The sequence below is a fragment of the Hetaerina americana genome, unplaced genomic scaffold, assembly GCF_022747635.1.
Source record: "Hetaerina americana unplaced genomic scaffold, ioHetAmer1.1.p SCAF_1, whole genome shotgun sequence".
Taxonomy (NCBI): domain Eukaryota; kingdom Metazoa; phylum Arthropoda; class Insecta; order Odonata; family Calopterygidae; genus Hetaerina; species Hetaerina americana.
This window is the reverse complement of record NW_027286069.1, coordinates 26,442,516-26,465,277: the sequence shown is the minus strand read 5'-3', so window position 1 is coordinate 26,465,277 and position 22,762 is coordinate 26,442,516. Positions and strand designations below refer to the sequence as shown.

Here is a 22,762-nt window from a genome sequence, read left to right as displayed (position 1 = left end):
ACATAGATGACATAATTTGGACAGCACTTGGCAAATATGTTATTTATTTGCAGGAAAATTATAATTAGAGATAGAGAATTATGAGAAGAAATTGAAAGCCCATCTTATTTATTTTCAAAAGTGCTTTCAATTATATCAACCATAATATCAAAAATAAAAGAAATACTGAGTAGTACAGAAAATAACTAGCATTTGCTATTCCCTGATACTATGCTTCTTGTACTTAGAGACATTTAATCTTAAGCATGCAGTTAATTTTTCATGTGTGCCCACAAAATATTTTGAATGCACTTGGTGCACTCCTCCATGGTATTAAACTAATTACTTACATGTAATTCATGCTATAAGAAAATAGCTCCAGGAATAATAGCAAAATATATCAGTTATTGATGGATTCTAACCAGCTTTGTGCTAAATTTTACAAACTAAAGATGAAATGAGTGTTGCAAGTTAAGCAATGAGCCTAGCAGAAAGATATTTACCTTCTCATTACATAATTTTTCCTATTCCAAAGTCCATGAGTGCATCAAAAGTGGATGAGTCAGTAATTAAGGAGCTGAAAATTTTAATTATTTCACAAACTACCATTATGGGGTGTAAACACATTAGTAAACAACACACATTGTGACGACATCTCATTTGCAAGATACAACAAAAACTGATTTTCAATTCTTCTGTGACAATGAAAAGAATAGTCCTAAGACACTGGCAACTCAGTTTGGCTTATTTTATTCAATGAATTTGCTCTAAAGTTTCAATGCATATTAATTTTAATGGTGCATGGTGGATAAATCACTTGGTCACTGACCAGAGAGCCCAGGTTCATTTCTAGACAACACTGGGAAATAGGGTACCCTCAATTTCACTCAACCTATGTGATTTTTCAGGAGAGAGAATACCACAGGCACACAGGGAAAGGAACAGGCTCCCCCTATCCTCACACTTGAATTTTACATGTCCTCGGGCTTGGCATTCATGAAGTGAGCTCTACCATCATCTAATCAAGCAACCTCTAGATTGATTACTGTGGCTTTTGTGTAATACAACTATTTCAAACAATTAAATACCCTTACATTGCTGGATCAAGTGTTCCTTCAGACATGCACATGGCGACATTACAGGTTTAACTGTATCATATTAATAATGTAATAAGAACTAACAAATGAAAAGCCATTAAAAGTTTCTACTCCTAAAACAATTGTTATCTTTCATATGTTGCAAAGTTTCTTGCTAAATTATATGCTGTTGGTATTAGTGCTCTTCAGAAATGTTTGTTATCCAACTTTTCTGAAGTTAGTCCTCAATTGGAAATTTATTTTAAATAAATTACCAGTATAATGACTCCACAATATAATTTCAAAATTCAATAGTTTTATTTATTCATATATCAAATGTATTTTGCATGATTTTGTAAAAACCAATACAAACGGCTAACTAACATCTCATATGCATTTTCCTCATTAATATATTCACATCAATTCTGGTTTTTTTAAAGGCATGGTGGAAGCAGCACCCCACTCCATATATTTAGATAGACCTAATAGTATTTCAGTACCACTACTTATAAGTGATTCAAACCGTAAAAATTTATATTATGGATCCCCTGGCTTGACGTTGATGAAATTACAGATGAAATAATTAAATTGTCAATATAGTATACACACCCACACTTTAAGAAATTTATTTAATATAAATGTCAAAATAATTGAAAAATTAACACATTTGTTTGAGTCCAAACAGGAGGTCTTACACAGTGCACCACCTCTCAAATAAAAAAGACAAAAATTTCACTGCATGAACATCAATTTTCACTAAAATCAATGATGGTGCCAGTCAAAACAAAACCTCCACCGGGTGTCATATTCACTTCAGGGTGAGTCCTATTTGGCAGTACTTGGTAATTTCGAAGCCAATTCTCCATCACTCTCAAGTTTGCTACCCTAGGAACACCATCCTTACCACCACATTTTCCATAATTTGTGGTCCATGGTTGCCACCCTTTCAACACCGCATACAGATTAAGAAGAGGCTCCCTGTGTGGGCAGTAGACAACGAAAGGCCGAGAAGGGGCAAGAAAAGGCAGAAGTGAGAGAACAATTGAGACAGGGTGTTCCCTTGAGGCAACAACAATCAGCCCATCAGCCTTGCTTGATGTCAGTAAGTCAGCAGCTTTTTCTGCTTCCAACTGCCAACGGGGTTTTTTAGCCAAAATTTCCACCTCCACTCCTTCCTCCCCGGCTTCTATCTTTCTTTTCCTATTTTCACAAACAGTTTCACTCAACTCTGCATTGCCACAAGCTGTCACATTTCCTGAGCCATTCGCTTTGGTTTCTTCCATCATACCGTCATCACCTACCTCTTTTTTTACATCAAAAACACAATTAATCACCTCTTCGGTATTTTTTTCGCATTCAGCAACATGATATTCTTCATTAGCATTTGTCTTTGCTTCCAACTTATCATCACTGGTTAAATTCCCTCCTTTTTCAAGTACTTCAAGCAGTGCTTTAATGTTCACACTGGAGAGCATTGAGAACTTTTCCTTGGGGAAGTTGAGAGCCCTGGGGGCAATGAGACATGGAACCCCATGGCCAGGATATAAATGTATGAGCCGAGGGCCTTCGGCTGGAAGGAGAGTGAGGAGTGAAGCTACTAACAGACCCCAGTTACCACTTTCATATACAACATAGGTAGTCCCAGATTCAAAATTCACATTCTCTACTGGTGCAATCCCCTTTACATCAACCTCCATTTCTAATGTCTTTTCAAGACCTGAATCATCTCTGGGGCTACCTTTATTTTCAGCTAATTCCACCATATCGGTTCCACAATCAGATTTTGCTGAGTTTTCACTAGGTCTAGCGTTAACATCCACAGATGCTTTACCTTTCTTTTTTGCATTTAAAGCAATCTGTGAAGCTGGCTTTTGCTTGACTGATGGTATCCTCTTCCACTGGATGTTCAAAGCTGTCAACATTTGAGACAGAGTATCAAGTCTCATTCCTGAAATGGAACCACGGCTGCCCTCTCCACCCCCACCACTGCATAGCACTTCCGTAACACTGGAAAGAGTAGTCCTTCGGATACTTATTTTCTCCCTTAAACAATGCTTACTTTCCTTCTTCTTGAGATACTTGGATTTGGCATATCGAGTCTTTCTGTCATATGTTGAACTGTTTGCTATGAGATGGTTAACAATTTCCTTGCCTGTAAGCCCACCTTCACGTAATGCTTCTATCTCAGTGGATGAAAGACTCTGAGACTGACCATCATCATTAATGGTCCTGTTGTCTCTGTCTTCTTCCTCACCTAAAGCACCCTGATCATGATCACAAGGATCCAAATCACTATTATCATCTTCTTCTAAGGGTACAATTCTGAACATACGTTTTCCAGACTTATGACCAGAATGCAGCTCCATCTTGAAATTGGTCCATGGAAGTGATCCAATGGCACCTTCAAGTGAAACAAAGTCCTTTCCAAGAGTGGCAAATCCCTTCCGTTCAATACGAGCCAACTTTTTCTTGTTCAATTGATGTAAGATCACCCATTCTCCTTCTTTAAAAGGTTCCATAGTGTTGAATCGAAGTTTGAGACTCAGCAAACACTTACCTTTTTTAAAAATTTTAATTGATGGAAAAGTCAGTAATCCTTCAAACTACTGGCCCAGCCTGTAACCAAGGATAATGTAATTTATCAAAATGTAATGAGATCAAAATGCATTTCTAAGTTGATATGAAAAAAACTACTAACTGGATAAAATTCAAAGCAAACATTTCACCACATTGAAATCCAAAAGTATTTTCCGAAACTGACAACCGAGAAAATACACAAAATGAGACAAAAAGTAGAAAATGGTGATGGAGATTGATTTGGAAGCCTAAGAAGAAAGAAGAATTGGTGACTGATAAAATTGGTAACAACTTGTCAGTCACAAGGAGTAATCACAGAGCTTATAGATGTAGGTACTAAGTCTTGACTAGGAATGATAATTGGACATTACGTATACTAACCATTCAAACTATTTACTATCAATGGGACTTATATGCGAAATTCCAAAAAATGGACAAAAATGTGTGAAATTAGAGCGATATCACTTCACTTATTTGGCAAATCAAATTATCTTGGGACCCTTTGGCAAGAGAATCAAATCTCTACAGACGACATCCTTGGAGAGTATCAATGTATATTCCATTCCCGCAGTAGTACTACTCATTTGATTTGTCTTAAGGCAAAAGGTAGAAATTATTTATGTAATTGGCATTAATCTTCATTTCTGTTGTCTTCAGACAAGCTTTCAATAATGCTAACCACAACCACACATTCGAAGCACTTGAGAAATGTAATACTCTGCCAACAATAACATTAATAAGATAGACCATGAGTGAAACTAAGGCAAAGCAGAAAGTAAGTAATGTTTATTACAGAATTTGAATTTACCATGAGATAGCATCCCTACTATTTTATTTGATATGGCCTAGGCATACTGTAATAAACTGGGTGATCTGAAAGGAGGGGCATTAGGGAAATCTTCATAAATCTGCCTGCATGCAGATGACGCTACAATTATTAAGTTTTAAAAGCAGAAAAATTTACAATCTTGGAAAAAGATGCAGATTAAATAGAGCAAACTGTACATTGGTGAAGGAATACCAAATACATGAGGGAGCCTAAAGCACCAATTGAATAGCCTGTAGACGAAAACTCATACTTCAGGTATCTTAGGGCAATTGTACATTGCATTAGGGCATTGTATTAAATGCCACTGATATGAGTAGAGAAATAAAGGAAAAAATACAGGCAAGTAACTGCATATTTTACACAGCTGTTCAGGAACCAGTTTATTACAAAATTAAAAAGCTGATAATACTGGTACAAATAGTTACTTATGGTTCAGAGACATAGAAACTGAGGGTGTCAGATGAAAGAGCCTTTCAGAGCACTTTGTAAATGGATACATAACTAAAAAATATGAATAGAGAATAATAAACAATAAAGAACTGGATTAATTAATTGGAGGACAGTATATGTTGTCGTTTTTTTAGAAAGATCAGAGAAAGGAGTGGAATGTGGATAGGATGGTGGAAGACAATGCCTGGAAGATTGCTGAGGGAAATACTTCTCCATATACCATATACATAAATAATTCTCCATATAAGAGAAAAGGGGCATGCAAATGCATGGTGGGTTGGATGATGATGCAGCTAATTAGCAGGTAATGGACATTTATAGATGGTAAAGTCAGAAAAGGGAGAGAGGAGTCCAGGGTCTCTCCAATAACTTAGCTCCATGTAAAGAGAGGATGGTATAGATAACAGAAACACAGCATTTCCAAAATTAATATTCATTAACGATCATGATTTCACCACTACGTGACATCATCAGGTGTGGAACTGTGTGGAACCATTTAAATATAAATATTAACTGTTGAATTACTGTGTTTCTGTTATCTATACAATAAGAAATTCCACCTAGTTACATCTTAAACAGGGTCATATTAAAAGTGGCCAGTGTGAGGTGAGACGGCAAAAAGGGCATAGATTCTTGGAGCAATAGTTACAGAGTAATTGCCAGAGGAAGGGAAGAGATAGAATAGGTGAGTGACAGTATCTTATCAGCAGGACTTGAAGCAGAATCAGTAAATCTAGTGGTAATCCAGGTTTACTTCTTAACAACTAAGGGAGGAAGAAATAGACAATAATTGGAAAATACCAAGTGTATCAGAGAGATATCAGTTGTACAGAAAGTAGAGAACAATTGAAAGCACTATCACATAGAAAGGTAAAATCAAAATCTGGAAATAAAAAAGGAAAATTCATACTAATTACTAAAGATACAAAAGGAAAATTATTAACTGAATCAAGAAATACTAATAAGAGATGGAACAAACACAAGCAGAATCCAATTGGTAAAGATAATAGATAATAGTTTAGACATAAAAAGAGTATATAACGTAGAAGGGGATAGCTTAGGCCCAGGCAGGCATTAACGGTGAGATGAGGAGGGCTTTAAGCAAATTGAATTCAATTAAGGCTGAGGGGAAAGATAAAATCTACGCAGAAATGCTTAAGAATTTAGGAAAACATAGAACAAAAAGTTTTTATGGGATTATTCGAAATTATTGTGGCATTATTTCACTAGAATATTTCATTAGATCAGTGCTAGTTTCCATCCCAAAAAAGGGAAAACTAATTTCAGATGCAGCTAAGGTGGTTCATAGGTTCATCAATAAAAGGATGGAGAGGAAACCCCATGATTAATTATAGGATGATCAGTTTATATTTAATCAGTGTATTACAGAAGAAACGAGTAGTGGAGGGATAGGTGACTTATCTGCAACCTGTACAGGGTCTCCAACTGCTCAGATACCAATGGCAGATGGAGCCATGGGGGATGCCAAGGATCCAGAGCAAGGGATCGGCAGAGCAAGACAGGCAAATCCAAATTCACTACTTATTTTTAATAAAATGTTAAGGTAATGGTAAGGGAGCCATGGGAACGGCTGGAGGCAGGAGTACATGTAAAAGTAGATGAGGAATTTGTAAGATCAGCTAGGTTTGATGATGATCAAGCTTTGGTTAGCCAGTCAGCAACCAGGTTACAACCCTTGCCAAGTGCATCAGAAAATCAGTGCGATAGGTATGGGTTAAGAATGCACACAAATAAAATAAAGGTTATGAGGTTTTTGAGAGGGATAAAGGCTAAATTAAATGTTAAAATGAAGGATAAAAACTAGGTTAGATGGAAGTTTACCTATTTTGGCAACATTTTTAACCAAGATACCTAAAGTAGTAAGGATATCAGAAAAATTGCTCAAAACAAAGAAGCTTTCAAGGAGGCTGTAATTCATTACATGGATGCTGCGAAAGGATGTTAATCAAGGATTACCGAAAAATTTGACACGGAGTGCAGTTGTGTATGTGCAAAAACATAGTCACTGAAGAAAGGTGCTAGTTGTAGATTGGAGGCTTTTGAAATGCGGAAATGTAGAATTGAAAAAGTAAAATGGCAAAAAAGGAAAACAAACAAATAGGTAAAAGGCATGGAGGGGGAGGAGAGGAGATTGTATGGAGAAATGAGTGGGGTCAGGATGTATCTTGAACCCAGCTAAGAAGGGCAAGGGTGTCAACTTAGCATCTAACAAAAACCTACCTTAAAAGGTAGCCTACCTAATATAGTGAATGATTTATATAATAGACATAACGGAGCAGTTAATGAGAAATGAGATGCATTGATCAAAAACTTATTATGGAACACAGTTCTATATAGCATGGAAATTTTATCATGGAGGCTAGAAGAAAAGTATAGATTGGATGTGTTTGAAATATGGAAAAAAATAAATGGAATAGAAAGGAAAACAAATGAAGTTCCTTGCATGATATATGAAGGGTAAAAGCTGTTGAGAGAAATTTGAAGAAGGCAGAAAAAGTAGACGGGAGGAGATACTGTAAGGCAATGGGATGCTGAAACCTGTAACAGAGAGGAGACATTGTAAAATCTAGGCATAGGGAGGAAAACAACATACATTTTAGATGAAATTTAGTGAAGTAGTAAGTATGCAGAGTTAAAGAACAAGTTACGGTAATATGTACTGGTAGTAGTATTTAGGGGAAGGGACCCACAGCTAAGGTCATTTGCACCATAAGGGATGGACAGGAAATCTCACTCATGCTACATCAAATTAAATTCATTTGAAATCTGATCCAAATGTATTTTCCTCGTCTAGAGTTTAAAAGTCCCCAAGTAATGACTGATCACATTGTGGTTTTTTCTCATGATGAGAACAGCGAAAGTGCGCACACATTATGAAAGAATGGACTACCAAACTCGAAATAAAACTGACTCTCTTGCGTACAACTGGCTAGTGGCTGTCGAATTGGGACAATCTGTTAATGTCAATATTAGTGAAAATGGTATATAAACAAGCATAAATTAAGAAAATTCGGTTCGAGGGGGTAAAAAACTTACTTGACTGGAAATAAGAATCACTGGCATAAATCACAAAAATTTCAACCTGATATGAGAAGAAATTGTCTTTTTATGAATAGGGGTTACCAGTGACGTCCAAAAACCAATATGTGCCGAATAGAATATGTTAAGCTCTGTTTTATTAGAAGAAATACATCTACTAGGACCTTGAAAGTTGACAAGCAATGGAATAAGTTAAATGCTTCAAAAATAATGTGGAACAGCTTTTTGCGAATTGAAGCATGGGTGAGTTACATCATCAAATGGAAGATAGGAAGAGGAATGTTTCTTTCAAATAGGATATTTGATATGACAAATTCGGTTGACTTTGGTTAGATTTGTGCAACGATCTCGCGGTTCACATGCCACCGAGTGTAGAAATGGGTCGTTAAGGAGTTGCAATAGGGGAAAAATGTGGGTGCTTCCATTACATTATTAAAATTAAATAAACCTTTCCTGGTCTTAAATTTGACGTGACATTCACCGGTAAGAACTTTCACTTGCAGCAAGTGGTGAAATCGTTTAATAAAATACGTCTTCCATTTCAGGGGTGGTCACAAAAATGTATGACACGTAAGAATTAAGCATAACATAAAATATTAAGGTTTAAGGATATAATGGAGAGAGAGGACAACTATTAATTTTCAAACGTAAACAAGCAAGTGCTCCCCTAATAATTACTTCTAAACAAACGAACCCAACCCTAAAAAAAATTTAAAAAGCAACAATGGGTTATTTCTTTAAGAGACCGCCACACAAAACTACTTCGCACTTACTGTACCGAACATTTTACGAATAACTTCCCATAATATACCACAATACTTACAGAAGAGGATTAGCAAATGTCTTCCCTTCAGCTAATTTACAATCCACATAATGACACCAACGAGCCCTTACAACACACGCTTTTAGACTTCCCACAGTTAAGTGCACTGGCAACAAGTACCATTTCTAACTTAACGTGGTTTTTAGTACTTGAAACATCGGAATAAGATTAATTTATAATCAATTCCTTGAGCCACAGAGCATTCTTACTATTTAAGCCACATTCATGTACTTATGGAAACAGCCATTGAATTCTTTTCACATATGGTCACCACCAGATTGGCCATGTTACCGGTTAACATTTCCTTAATTCCCACGCCATCTACAGTATAGGATGGATGATAGGATTCACATCTCACATTTATTTTTAAAAAAGAGTGTTGAAAATATTGTGTTCATAACAATGGATGCCAACGTGTGTATCAATGTGGCCCAGCAAAGGACGATATTTACTGCACCGATTACTCAGGCTATGCCAAGGATTTTTACCCCTGGAGAAATTATGTCACCACACGCCGGATTCATTGTGTTCGTAATCAGTCAACCTTTTTACATCAATTATGATGGCAGCCGGTTGGCGCCCCATTTAATTTGTTATTTTGCTTTTCGTTAAAGGTGTGCCTTAACACCGTGCATGCATATAAAGCGGATAGCTATTTTCTCATTCTGAATAATATTATAAATTTTTTTCGGAAAAAAGGTCCGTTCAACATATATTAATGTTAAATTGATACAAGATTAGAACTACGTTTAGAATAAAGCAACCCAGTTGAAGGAAAATGTTATGATTTTGCCATATAAGCAAAATACTAATGCTTTTAGTTGCCGAAACATGTTCGTGTATTTGTCAAGAGTGACACTTATTGATGTTCATTTTCTGTGAAACCTTATGTTATTCATTTTGTGTCGTTGAGTGGCACTTATAATCAGCAGTCGTACATTACATATCATTAATTATAACTGTGTTATGACTTCAGGAGCCACGGAACATATATTGATGGAGAAAATTTGAAAGCCTCTGTAGCTGGGGTGAAAGAGCAAGTTGACAAATTAGTGTTCGTTAGACCCTTAAAAACAAGGTACAACGGAGAAATTGGAGACGTTGTAGTGGGAAGGGTGACCGAAGTGCAGCAAAAGAGATGGAAAATCGATACAAATTCCAGATTAGATTCAAATCTCCTCATTTCTTCTATGAATTTACCAGGAGGAGAGTTGGTGAGTAATCTTGAATGTCTTTTAACTTCAAGATGTGTCACTAGTTCCATTTAGAAACAACTTTTAAAGCCTTTGCGGCACAAAAACGTCTCCGACATATTTGTAACGCTCAACTGAACGTCTATGCCTCTTATGTTCATTTTAGAGAAGGAGATCGGTAGAAGATGAGAAAATGATGCGGAAATTCTTACAAGAAGGTGACTTAATTAGTGCTGAGGTGCAGAACGTTTTTGATGACGGCTCATTGTCTTTACATACAAGAAGTTTAAAGTATGGAAAGGTAACTGTTTCCAATTAGGACCATTAATATAAAAGGCTTCATTCTTGTTTGAGAAATTTCCAAGAATTCACATGTTTGAAATACTTTCTGTTGCTGTTTTTGGCTGGTTAAATTTTTTTAAAACGCCACTCTTGGAAAAAATATTGCGAGATATTTTGTTCTGGGTTAATATAACTGACGCTGTTTTTAAGTGAGTGCAAACTAAGTATAAAATAACCCAAATACCTAGTAGTGCTATTTGTCACCCTCCATAAGTATTTTAATGGAGAGATGCTCATATTTACTAATGAAGCAAATCAACAATAATTTTTGGGGTATGTTCAGAACCTATTATTTAAAAAGCCTAATATCATGAGCTAAGGGAGTTTGGGCCATGATCTGACTTGAAATTATTGTCATCTGAAGTCATAAGCATGTGCTTAGGTACTATGATGGTAGGTAAATAGTTTTTTATTTATTAATTGGAATATGCCTTGAATGAAATGTCATTTCAAGTTGTCTCAGGGAATTCTGCTGAGGGTTTATCCATCTCTTATTCGACGCCGGAAAAATCATTTCCATGACCTACCGTGTGGTGCAAGTATCATACTCGGTAACAATGGCTTCATTTGGATTTGCCCAACTGTTAACACTGAAGTGGAGGGTGGAGCTGGAGGATTCACTCAAAATTTGGAAAAGGTAAATAATCATGCAGTAATGCCGTTGAAAACATCATTGGTGTTTGTTCTGGCTTGTATTCATGCAAGTGACTGTATGCACATTTACATTGGGGTAGTTTAACATGCGAGGAAAAATGTGGTAAAAAATTAAGGTAGTGGTAGTACAGGAGTAGAGCGGTGGACTATTGACCGGCAGGCCCGGGTTCGATTCCTGGGCAAGCCTCTCTGAACACCTTCAACTGCATCCAAGCTATGCAATTTTTTGGGTACCTGATCTTCCTGAGAAACTATCATCGGCACAGGGAAAGGAACTGACCCCCCTACCCTGATGTGTGAATTTCACATGCCAACAGGCTTAATACTGGGTGAACTCTACCATTACCTATCTAAATGACCTTTGAGTTGATTACTGTGGTTATTTTAATCTTGTAAATGAGAGAATGATAAAGGTTGAGAGAACATCCTTTTATGATCTTTGTACTGTTAAAATTTGTTTTTTTTGCCATCAAATCCTAAAATTTAGTTTTTCATCTCTTTCCCATCTGTGAGCAGTTTTGCAAGGCACTTCTCATTTTTGTATGCATAGCATATATTTTATTTTTGGAACAGTATGACCTTTTGAAATGGAGAAATCTGCTCCTAGTAGTTTTTACGGGAGGCAACTGGCAGGGAAGGTCATTTGTGCCATTAGGGATGGATGGGAAAGGAAGAAGGGTGAAGAAAAACCTGGCATCAACATTTGCCTACTCTTAATGAAAGACACCCAGGGGTCCACAATATAATGTCCTGTCCAACAGACAGTGTACTTACTCAAAATGTTCTCCACAAGGGCCTCAAATAAGGATTGGGATGCCACTGAAAAATATTGGCCATATTCAGGATTTGAGCCTGGGCCATCTTGCCTGTACGCTAGCCACCGCACCATCCTGATTCCCAGAGATCTGCTCCTGCTGACTGCCCTTGTATAAGCTTGTCCCTGAACCGATAGCTTGTTCTCTTTTCTGATGTTCCAAACATTGCATCCTCAAGGTGAAGTTGATCTCTCCTCTGATTAATATTTAAATAATATTTGTGATTTTTTTGTGCAAAGTTTAATAATAATTTGTGCATGGTTTTAAAAATATTTTGATGAGAAAAAATGAAGAAAAAGCTGCAAGAAAACAGCAGCCATAAGAGTTTCAAAGCAATTGTAGAAAAGAAAAGTAAAATCATTCAAAAGAAAGAACAAGGTGTGAGCATGGCTCATCTACTGCACACATTCTTTTGGTCAACATCTACGACTTGCCCTAACCTCAAGAACAAAGACCAATTTAAAGCGATAGATACTTCCGAGGGAGTGACAAGGAAATCTACAGTCCTTACATATTCTCAACAATGTTGAAAGGCTGCTTCTCATATATATAAATGAAAAGCAATTGCAAGCTATAAACGAGAACATCATTTGTGAGAAGGTGGAAGTGATTAAGTTTAAGGGAAGAACCAGCATCCAGAGAATTTAAGAGGCATGGTGTAGCAACAAGGTTCAACTCTATGGCATCAGAGGACTTAATCAGTGACTTTAAGAAGCTAATAGATTCTGAGAGTTGCAACCTGCAGTAACAGGTTTTATTTGTGACAGAGCAAACCTATTTAACAGCAGAAGAGAATGCATTTCCTAGCAACAAGCCAATGAAGGATCCCTTCATGCTGCTATTTTGTACCAATGCAACCAGCGATTTGAAAATTAAACCCTTGCTTGTACACCATTCTGAAACTCCTTGAGCCTTTGAGAAGTGTTAAGTCCAGAGAAAACAGGCTGAATGTGATGTGGAGGTCATGGGAAATCACCCTAATAAGGCAGTGCACAAATGCATGCTACAAATTTATTTAATGATAATGTCATGTCGCATTTCCTTAAAATTTGAAAGCTTCAGCAAAAACAAGTTTCTTTAGATAGTTTCCAATCACCATTTTGCTACGATATATTATTTTGAAGGAGAATGGAATGATGTTGTGGCTAATGTAGTGATTTCTCATCTTGAAGGCCTGTGTTTGAAGCCTGGTGGTGTCAATATTTTTCATGTGGTATCCTGATCCCTACGTAGGTGCTATGTGGAGAGTGCTTCAAGTGTAGTGGGCTGTCCATTGGATGGGAAGTTAAACTGTGGGCACCTTTCATTTTTGGTAGTCTAATGCCGATACCAGGTTTCTTTCCACCCTTCCTGCATTTCCTGAAAATCCTAACTCTACAAATACTAACTATCTATTCTTATTGGTGCAAGTGACCTCAGGTGTTGGTCACCTCCCCAAATAACTATTATGACTATTTGAATGAGTATTCTCTAAAATTTAGGGGCCTAGTAACTCAGTGAATAGAGCGTCAGTTAATATTTAGCATCTCCTGCAACATTATTTTATCATGGGACTGGTTAGCAACTGTCACATGTACACTTGTTCAGTGTTCATTGATGTGCCTTATTTGACTGATTTACCTTCCATGGTGTGGAATGCAAGGATAACTGTGTACATTTATTCAAATATCTGTTCATTTCAAATCAGTGAAATTATTTCAGGAGGTTTCAATGGAGGAACGTGGAGTAATGGCTCGGTTACGCAATTGCATCCTTGCTTTGGCTGCCAGTAAGATGTCCTTGTATGATACGAGCATATTGTATGCTTTTGAAATGTCCCAAAAATATAAGGTAACTATGAAAACTCCTGTTGATATGTAGGAACTCATTTTTATGATAATTTTCAACCAGTTTTTAATTGTGTGATTTAAAGTTGCCATAGGATACATTGTCTCTTGTAAGATATAGATCCCACCATCTGTGCGGCTGTACTCTTTGAACCTAGATGCAGTGGGAGAGAGGTCAGTGGAAGTATTCCTCTTCATGGGTGCCTTGTTAGAAGGAATGTTATTCTTGAGAAACTTATGTAAAATGAGTGCCCTTTTTTGATGATGATTACTGAGAAAAATAGTTGCATGTGGTACAGTGATTCATACAGTATCTAATCATCTATTAAAATTGGTAGAAAATCACTAAACCATCTGAAAATTCTTTTTTTTTGTGTGATGTTACAAAAGTGTGCTGTATGATTATATTTTATGTGTAACTCCAAAGTACACATAGGTTTCAGAAATATTACAAACTTAGCCTTATGTAGTCAATTTTCTTCACTTGAAACAAATTCTAAAAATTGGGTTGATTGCATTTATGGAAATGAAATATCCAATAATTTTTTTATACTATTACGTTTATTAAATTACATATCATATGTATGATTCTGAAGTTTGTACCTCTCTTTGCAATACATATTTCTATTCATTTTGGGCAGATTTCACCCAATATGAGGGTGCGCAATGTTTATGGGAATTTATAATCTCTTATCTTCTTTGATTAATGACACGAACTCTCATGTTTTGTATTATGCTCAAACACATTCTCATTTCTTCATTAAGTATGGATATAAGAAAGTTTGAATTGTTCATAACTTTAATTTCAGTTAATGAATATTTTTGTATAAGATTTGATTTACCAGAATTAGACAGAGGAGCTTTGAAATCGATGATAGTGAATATTTGCAAACTTAATGGTAATTGTTGCATGATCATGGCCAGTAATCGTTAAGCTTTGGCATGAGTTATACCAAAATTATATATGTAGGTTCTCAAGGCAAAGTTCTGATTTAGTCCTCGAACTTCTGGGAAAATTGATTTATTCTTTGGAAATGAGTACTTGACTATTTGAGCTTCCCATCTCTAGCTTATAATTTATATTTTTCATTTTATTCCATTCCATTTATCCACAGGTCTCTGAACTTCTTGATACAGAATCAATGTTGGATGTGGCTTTAATGACACACCATCGACTAGAGAGCCAGGAGGAAGCATAAGAAAAAGTTTTACTATTCAAGAATCAATTCATAAATATTGCTGTTGTAAAACAGGAAACAGTGATTCCCCCTTAAGATATCACTCTTAAAGTTCCAAGTTAAATATTTCCCATTTATGTTTTTGTCAAAAAAAATTTCTTGTATTAAAAAATTGGGAAAACATTTACCACCTTCTCTCTAAAAGCAAACTTGGCATAGGTTTGTAACACATTTTTAAAGAACTATAATTTTAATGTGATACCCTTTGTTATCACTATTCCTCCAAACAGCACAGCTCTAAGTGTGATAACCCTTCCACCACAGTGAGAATAGTAAATAGAAAGAAAGCATTTCAACAATTAGGAAGAATAAAATTACAAGGATCTTAATGATAAACTAAGATGTAATTGATGTTATTGTGCAAGAAAAGTGATTGAAGGAACAGTGAAAGGATATGGATATTTTCAAATACAGGATGATATAGGTGTGATGTACAGGACAGTGAAAGATGTTTCAGATGTATAAAAGGGATATAATTCACACAGTTTTGACAGAAAATATAATTTAAGAAGAAAATATTCAGGCAAGATGGTGTTAATGTGTATAAGAACCAACTATATGGTAAAGATAATATGCCGGCATACTTGAAGGAGGAATTAAATTACTCTAGCTTGTTCAAACAAAATAATTAATGAGACCAGATCGCCATCAACATCCTGATGTATTGTAATGTACATACATTTCTTTTGTGGACTTTTTTCCGGTATACATTGTTTCAATATTAATTTTTTTGAATCATTGACATTATTTGAGCTATTACAATTTGAATCAGATTAAATGTACACCACCATAAAATATCTTGCAAATACATTTGCTTTGTCTGCATTTTCTGTTATATCAGTTCCATTCTTTAGCGTGATCATTTGGTTTACTCTTCCCATCTTTCTTCTTCCAACATAAATTCTAAGAAATTGGGAGATATTACAACAGCACCTTTAAACGGACCCATCTGCTAATGTGCATAACAATGCAGGAATTTCAAAGAGTAAAAATCATGCCATGACCAGGGCTCCGGTCAAAGTGAATGATTTTTTTCACTTTGACATTGTTTTCTAACTTAGCTATAAAAGTTATTAGAGTTAGATGTAAGTTTTTTATTAACTTTTTCCATTTGGGGCTTTCCTTTTCTCTGCAGTCAATTTTTTAAAAGTTTCCTGATAAATTGTATCCAAAGTTGTACTTGATATTTCCTTTTTATGATATTCTCTTTAATTTTCTTTTTGATATCCTAATCTCATTGTTACAAAATTCATGATCCAGTTTCATTTTTTGCTTCTTACATGGAAAAAACATGTTAACTCCATCCATGAGTATTTCCTTGAAATTTCGCCTTAACTGTTGATCCCTCATTTGCCCATTAAATATTCCTTTTTTAGGTATGAATGGAATTCATCTACTAATACCTTCTCAAACTGATAAGATTATTTGATATTCAGACTTTCAAATTGGTGGGTCAAATGTAAGTTTAATATCACAGCTGAATGATCACTGATACCATTTAATACCTCATGGCTTTCATTTAAATAATAATGTTTATCGGTTCCTTTAAGTCATATTTTAACAAGCATGGTAAGACTTTATCATGTTAACATCAATGGCATTGGTCCCTCTTGCGGTACCGTCAACAATTTGGTAGAATCCACATCAATCCCTACTAGAGAATAAACTAATTTTTGATATTTCCCACCTCTTTGTTAGTAACCAGTCCAATTCATATCCAGCAAGTTCAGGTCCCCAGCAATAATTTCTTTTTATTTACATGCTGTGAGCAGCATTTCATAACTATTAACTTTTCTAGTACCTCTACCACATCCCTGTCAGCTGATTATATTCAGTTTTATATTCTTGAGCAGATCAAGTACTGCTGCTCTTAATACCTTGCGATTTGCATTGGGGTACTCCTTTCAGGTATCAATGTAGTTCTTTTGAAACACGAACAATTCCTTACTCCTTGGATCTCTCTCTCTCCAGTACAATGCTTAATTATATAGAAATATTTCAGTGGTTCCCTCTTATTTTCACCAAGATTCGGCTCCTGTGATTATAGCTGGGCTCCATCTTTCAACCAACATCCCAAATTCATGAACCTTAATTAGAATACCTTATTTTCCCATTGATAACGCGTACCTTATGTATTACGCCCACCCAGAACTTTGTAGTTATCATGAATTTGTATAGACACTGCGTGCCCAGGGCTTCATAGTTATCTTGAATGTGTATAGATGCCATGCATCTGTATTTACATATATATATACATACATATATATATACATATACAGGTATATACACATATATAGATATATATATAAAAAATTATATGCGCGTAAAAATTATATATATATACGAGGGTCATCCGGAAAGTAGTACCCGTTCGTGAAATAAAGACACAAAAGTAAATATTAACAAACATAAAAAATTTTATTTGAAAGAGGATACTTTAAACTACTTCTCAACATAATCTCCAAGCAAATTAAGGCATTTGTCATAACGTGTGACAAGTTTCTGTATTCCTGCTGCATAGTCCTTCGCCGCCAGCTCATTGAGATACGCGAGGGACCCATCTTGCACAAATTTTTGCATAATGCAGATGGTGTTTAACAATTTCATGAACAATTGTTCGAGAAACATTGGGAAAATGCTCACAGATGTCATCAATTGTGACGCGCCGATCGTTCCTCACGAATTCGTCAACTGAGCTCACCAGTTGGTCTGTAATGACAGACGGTCTCCCCGAACGCTCATCGTCGTGTGTGTTCCCCCTCCCCATGTTGAAGTTGCGACACCACCGCCGAACAGACGACTCGTCCATTACATTGTCTCCATACACCTCCTTTAATTGGCGATGAATATCACATGGGCGAACGTTTCTTGCATTGAGGAATTTAATCACTGCCCTCACTTCACAACTGGCGGCGTTCTCAATTTTTTTAAACATTGTAAACAATCACAGAAACAACACAGGCAATGCTAGCGTCACGCAACTTGGCTCAGAGAAGGCAGACAAGCCACTGAAGCTATCTGACCTCGTCCAGCGGCTACTCGCGTCGTCAGCACTTCATGCGGCACGAACGGGTACTACTTTCCGGATGACCCTCGTAGTTTGTATAAAAATACGTCAATATCGGATGAGTGTAGGTGTAAAAATACGTCTGTTTTGACTTTTTCAATTTTCATTGCATAACGTGCGTTGTCGATGGGCAAATACGGTACTTCGAAAATTCACCTAGATAAGCCTTAACACCTTACCTTTTTGTTTATGTTGCTCTTTGTCTGTCCTTTGATTTTGATATTCCTCTCCATTAGACTGAAGGCCACATGAGCCATCCTTGAAGAAGTTTGCGGACCTGATTTTTTTATACATTTTGGTGGGTTCTGTAGTTATCCTGGAGAATTTTTAAGCTTTTACCTTCAATCCTACACATTATACCATGCACATCCTTAGAACTTTCTTTACAGCCACTGAACACTGCTTTCCACCAGAGCACCGTGGTTGACACCTATACATTTCTCTCCTTCCTGTAGGCATGCATTTAGTCACTTAGAAGCTTGACATACTTATCCATACCTGTTCTGTCTAGATGAACTCCATTTATTTCTAAATCGTGATTGTCTAGCCATCAGTTTGTATCAACAAAGAATAAAGCTATTCTTTGGCACACCTAACTTATTCCCTCATTGATATAGTCAATTCTACTCTCCCAAATATCTTTCCTGCGTATTATTTCACTGATTACTATGTTGGCATTGTGGAATTTCTTCTTTGCTGCCACGCATAAATCCAACATCAACCCAACAAAGTGGTTGAGTAAAACTGATAAAATTTACATTGAAAAATTTTATAAAAGTAGCTGTTCCTTCATTTCATGTTATCTCTTTGTGTTGTATATTTTGTCCTGTTTTGTGTTAAATGATTACCATCATACAGTATTAATTAATTGTTGCTGGTGACGATAAGAAAAATTTCTTCAGGTTTATATAACTCAAAATAACAGATGTTATGATAAATGGTCTAATTGCATTACCTGAAAAAGTACACAGGGACTGGCCCATTTGAGTAGGTGAAGGTAGCAGAAATATAGGAAGGACACCTGTAAACATTTGCTGGATGCATGGGGAACTGGTGTATAAAAAGCAAGGTGAGACAGTTTAAAAATATGAAATAGGAACACCACTAAATTAGTGTTCGTAAATGTTACTAATAGCATAATTCAGACTAGCCTGTAAAAATTTCACACCGAATGCCAGAGATTAGAGTCAGTTGTCACAATCTGGGGCTAGTTTTCACATTTCAATGCCAAAAATTATAGCTAGGTGTAAACATTAGAACCAGGATTCAGATTTCAGAACATGTTCCCATAATTAAGAACTACTTTGCAGTAATCTGTACCAGTCTCCTTTTGTTTCTTTTTTGGAAAGTTTCCTTTTGGAAAAATCCAAGTCAAGTTCAAAATTTCAATTATATCAAAGAGAATTGCCACCGTAGTAACAGCTAATGAGTTTTTGGATTCTTTCAAGCATATTGAAAACCATGAGTATAGTTATTTACAATGAAGAATGATTGCTATGTTATTGCTACTAATTCACAATGGGATGATAGCTTGTACATAGGACATAATGTAAGACATTCACCAATGCCGTCAAGGTCAACAGATGATATCTATAACTCCAAAAGTAAAACTATTTAGGTTAAACTAAGGATGATTAAAAATTTTTAAAATTATTTTAATTTTGAACAAGAATTTATGTATGCACCCTGAGGTTTACAATTTCTGGTAAAAGACAAAAGAAGCACAAAAAGACAGACATGATACTTCATGAATATGATAGAAATGAAGTAATACATCCAAAATACAATGCCATTTATGTGATGCTAATGCACTTCTCAATAATTGTAAGTTAACTAGAAGCCCTTTAAGGAAAATCTAGAAATATCACCGAATGTCTTCCTTGATCAGATGGCACAAGTGAGGCATTCCGTATTTGATTTTGAAAAAATTGACTAGTTATGTGAAAATCATAACTTCTTTCCCAAAAGCTGTTGTTTTTATTAGATAAGGTAAGTTATTACCTCAAATCAACTTGTTCTTCATAAATTCAAGAGAGAACACCCTTATTTAGTTTCAAAAAAATAGGATTTTTACTTTGCAAGGGTATATCAGAGTTCATAATTTCAAGGATATGTCCTTACTGGTTTAAGACCAATCAAGTTTACCAAACGGAATTTCCTGTCTTTATGTACAACTTACTTCACATTTAATAGTACTTCAGGTGTGCCCATAAGTTTTGAATCATGCATAAAATTCTGTAAAAAAGTTAATCAAGTTATGTTATTTCATACCAACTCAACCGAAGCCCCACACCATCATTTTTGATTCTAATAATACTTTCTCCTAAGGTTGGATTCAATCTTAGCTCAAATACAAATGATTTAGTCCCAGTAGGAATATTTTCTATGATACATGGCTTTGTATCCACCCAAACATGAAAATTTTGCCATAATCAGTCAAAGCAAAGTATGCAAATTTCACCTGTTTACCTCTTTAAGATTGATGTTTACAAAGGCGCTGGAGATGTCTACATTGCTCATCTGACATTAGTGCAAAATTTTTGTGTCTAGGTGGATACAATGCCTTGTATCCCAGAAAATATTTTGTAACTGTGTCAAGTTTGAAACAACTCAGGAAAAAAATATGAGAATCAAAAATGGTCGGGGTCCTGACCTCCAAAATTTGGTTGAGTTGACACGGAATGACCTTATTAAGAAGTAAATCATCCAGCGACCATCTTTTTTTAATGCTCGCAATTACATTAAAAGTTAAACATCACACACAACAAATCACTGTTCAGTACAAAGTGCAAGTTAATCCCAGTGAAAAATGGAAGCCATGTTAATACTAATGTAGGTACTGGAATATTTGGGCTCAAAATTTATGAACAATTAGAAACCTCATACAATAGAGGTTGCAGTTCTTCTTTAACCAAAGGATGATGAGTACCATGAGTTACAAAGAGCACATTTGCAGCTTCTTTTATTAAAGCCTTGATCTCTTCATTAGGACTTCCTACCAATAATGCAACCTTGACAATCTTCAAACAAAGGATTCCCAGTAGAGGGTGACAAGCTCCTAGGTACTGCCTGAAAAATTAATAAAAAATGTTTCTTAAGGAACAATTAAAACCCAATATGTTGCCTCTCTTCATCAAATGTAAATATTTATCATTTAGTTTCAAACATATCCCGTTTTTCCTTCAACTGGGAGTAAGCCATGTTTCCAATAATTTAGATTAAAAAATGATCATACATGTACTAGTATTTAGTTCATTTACATGAAATTTATAGTCATTAAGATGCTGTTTAAATATTACAGGAAAAGACCAACAGAGTCAATTTCTAAACTTAAGGGGAATTCTTAATGGAAAATTTCCTAATCGTTGAGAAAATAGCATTGAACTATTACTAAAATATTTCAATCCAAATCCTTGATACTAAGCATATTCTCCACAATTAAATCCATTGGTTGTTCCCATTTTGAACTGGCGCATGGAGGCAATTGCTGGACTTTCTTAATTTTTTTAATCATTTTACCTCCCCAAATCACAATGGCTACCATGAAGAAAATAAAAATAAGGACCAAAAGAAAGTTTTTAATAGTGTTAGAGTAGATTTTTCACTACAGAGAAAAGACCTGAAGTGAATTGTAACGCTGAATGCAATAAGACTTATTTTCATAAGTCACTGGTAAAGTTCACCGGCCTTTTGCTTTACGCAGGTTTTTGCCGCTATTCATTTAACTTATTTTATTCCACTTTCACCAGAAAGCACAGTTAATGGGTTGATTAAAATAGTCTCCCAATTCTCTTAGATGACAGCTAAAATTGGATAACCAAGATTTATCAACAAGAATTTTAAGGTTGAATTAAAATAAAATCATGAGTAAATGTAAAAATATTAGACTCAGAATCTTCAACAATTCTAGAAAAATAAACACAAGTTTCAGTTGATGGCGGAAGTGATATAAGATTAACAAAATAACCAGATGTTAGACAAACAGGCAAAATTGAATGGGGAAAGCTTAAAAATAACAGCAAAAACTACAACTTAATTCCTCTAGTTGAGTATGTTACATCTGATCTAAATGACCTTTTAACAATGGCATGACTGCCAACAGACCCATCACATTTCTTTCAGAAACCTGAACTTCCATTACAGATCAAGAGCTTAATCTCAATGCAGAAAATTCTTTCCTAATGCTTCTAAAACTCAGTTGATAAAATGAAACAAGATCAGCTTTTTTTTTGAAACTAGAAACAGAGTTGTGAGTGGAAGCCAAAGAGTGAAGCTAATAAAATGAACACCACCAGCAATTGCTATATGTAATCCAGTGCAAGTGGGAGTTGTAAAAATTCTTCTGGTGCCTCCAAGAGCCCAGGGGAAAATGTGCATTCAATGCACCAACCATTATGTCACAACTTAACGTGGCCATAGTTATCAACCCAAAGGTTAGCTTGATAGGTAAAGATAGAGCTCACCTAGTAACAAGCACTAGGGCATGTGAAATTCACACATCAGGGTAGGGGAGCCAGTTCTTTTCTTATGGCTGCCTATGGTTAACCAGGAGGATCAGGTACTCAAAAAATCACACACCTTGGGTAAAGCTGAGGGTGCCCAGAGGCACACCTGGGAATCAAATCTGGGCCCTCTAGTCAGTATCTCAACACTCTACAACCTGGACTACCACTCCCTGTTTTAGTATAGTGGTGCCAAATAATTTTCCATGCCTAGATATTAACAATAGTAAAGCTTGAATTTTGCAGTATTGGTACATGACAGCATGAAAACAGAAGTGCTTTCATCATGTGATTTCCCATTTTAGGTAATTATTTGGTTTGAATACTTTTG

At 35.7% G+C, this 22,762-nt stretch overlaps 3 protein-coding genes across 5 annotated transcripts in view; 1 reads left to right on the top strand and 2 right to left on the bottom strand.

Annotated features, from left to right (window-relative positions):
- Positions 1-1,398: 1,398 nt before the first annotated feature.
- Positions 1,399-8,953, bottom strand: Trmt6 (tRNA methyltransferase 6 non-catalytic subunit). Its single transcript, XM_071586852.1, has 2 exons — positions 8,795-8,953; positions 1,399-3,671 (listed from the first exon to the last, which is right to left on the bottom strand). The coding sequence occupies exon 2, from the start codon at positions 3,572-3,574 to the stop codon at positions 1,802-1,804; it is 1,773 nt and encodes a 590-aa protein (XP_071442953.1). The 5' UTR covers positions 3,575-3,671; positions 8,795-8,953; the 3' UTR covers positions 1,399-1,801.
- A 174-nt stretch (positions 8,954-9,127) lies between these two features.
- Rrp4 (exosome complex component Rrp4) lies at positions 9,128-15,801 on the top strand. Its single transcript, XM_071586863.1, has 6 exons — positions 9,128-9,321; positions 9,771-10,008; positions 10,154-10,288; positions 10,784-10,966; positions 13,500-13,628; positions 14,740-15,801. The coding sequence occupies exons 1-6, from the start codon at positions 9,128-9,130 to the stop codon at positions 14,821-14,823; spliced, it is 963 nt and encodes a 320-aa protein (XP_071442964.1). The 3' UTR covers positions 14,824-15,801.
- Positions 15,802-19,267: 3,466 nt separating this feature from the next.
- Positions 19,268-22,762, bottom strand: part of Smyd3 (SET and MYND domain containing, class 3) — a 31,338-nt gene continuing 27,843 nt past the window's right edge. For all 3 annotated transcript variants that reach the window (XM_071586824.1, XM_071586841.1, XM_071586832.1), the window contains one exon: positions 19,268-20,998. In XM_071586824.1, the coding sequence (XP_071442925.1) occupies positions 20,791-20,998 (208 nt within the window). In that variant the 3' untranslated portion in view covers positions 19,268-20,790. The remainder of the gene's footprint in view (positions 20,999-22,762) is intronic.

Excerpts from the sequence above, each read along its gene's own strand:
- Trmt6 (XM_071586852.1), bottom strand. The coding sequence starts at position 3,574 with ATGGAACCTTTTAAAGAAGGAGAATGGGTGATCTTACATCAATTGAAC.
- Rrp4 (XM_071586863.1), top strand. The coding sequence starts at position 9,128 with ATGGATGATAGGATTCACATCTCACATTTATTTTTAAAAAAGAGTGTT. Across the intron at positions 9,322-9,770 it reads CCACACGCCGGATTCATTGT|GAGCCACGGAACATATATTG; the intron begins GTTCGTAATCAG and ends TTATGACTTCAG. Across the intron at positions 10,967-13,499 it reads TCACTCAAAATTTGGAAAAG|GAGGTTTCAATGGAGGAACG; the intron begins GTAAATAATCAT and ends AAATTATTTCAG.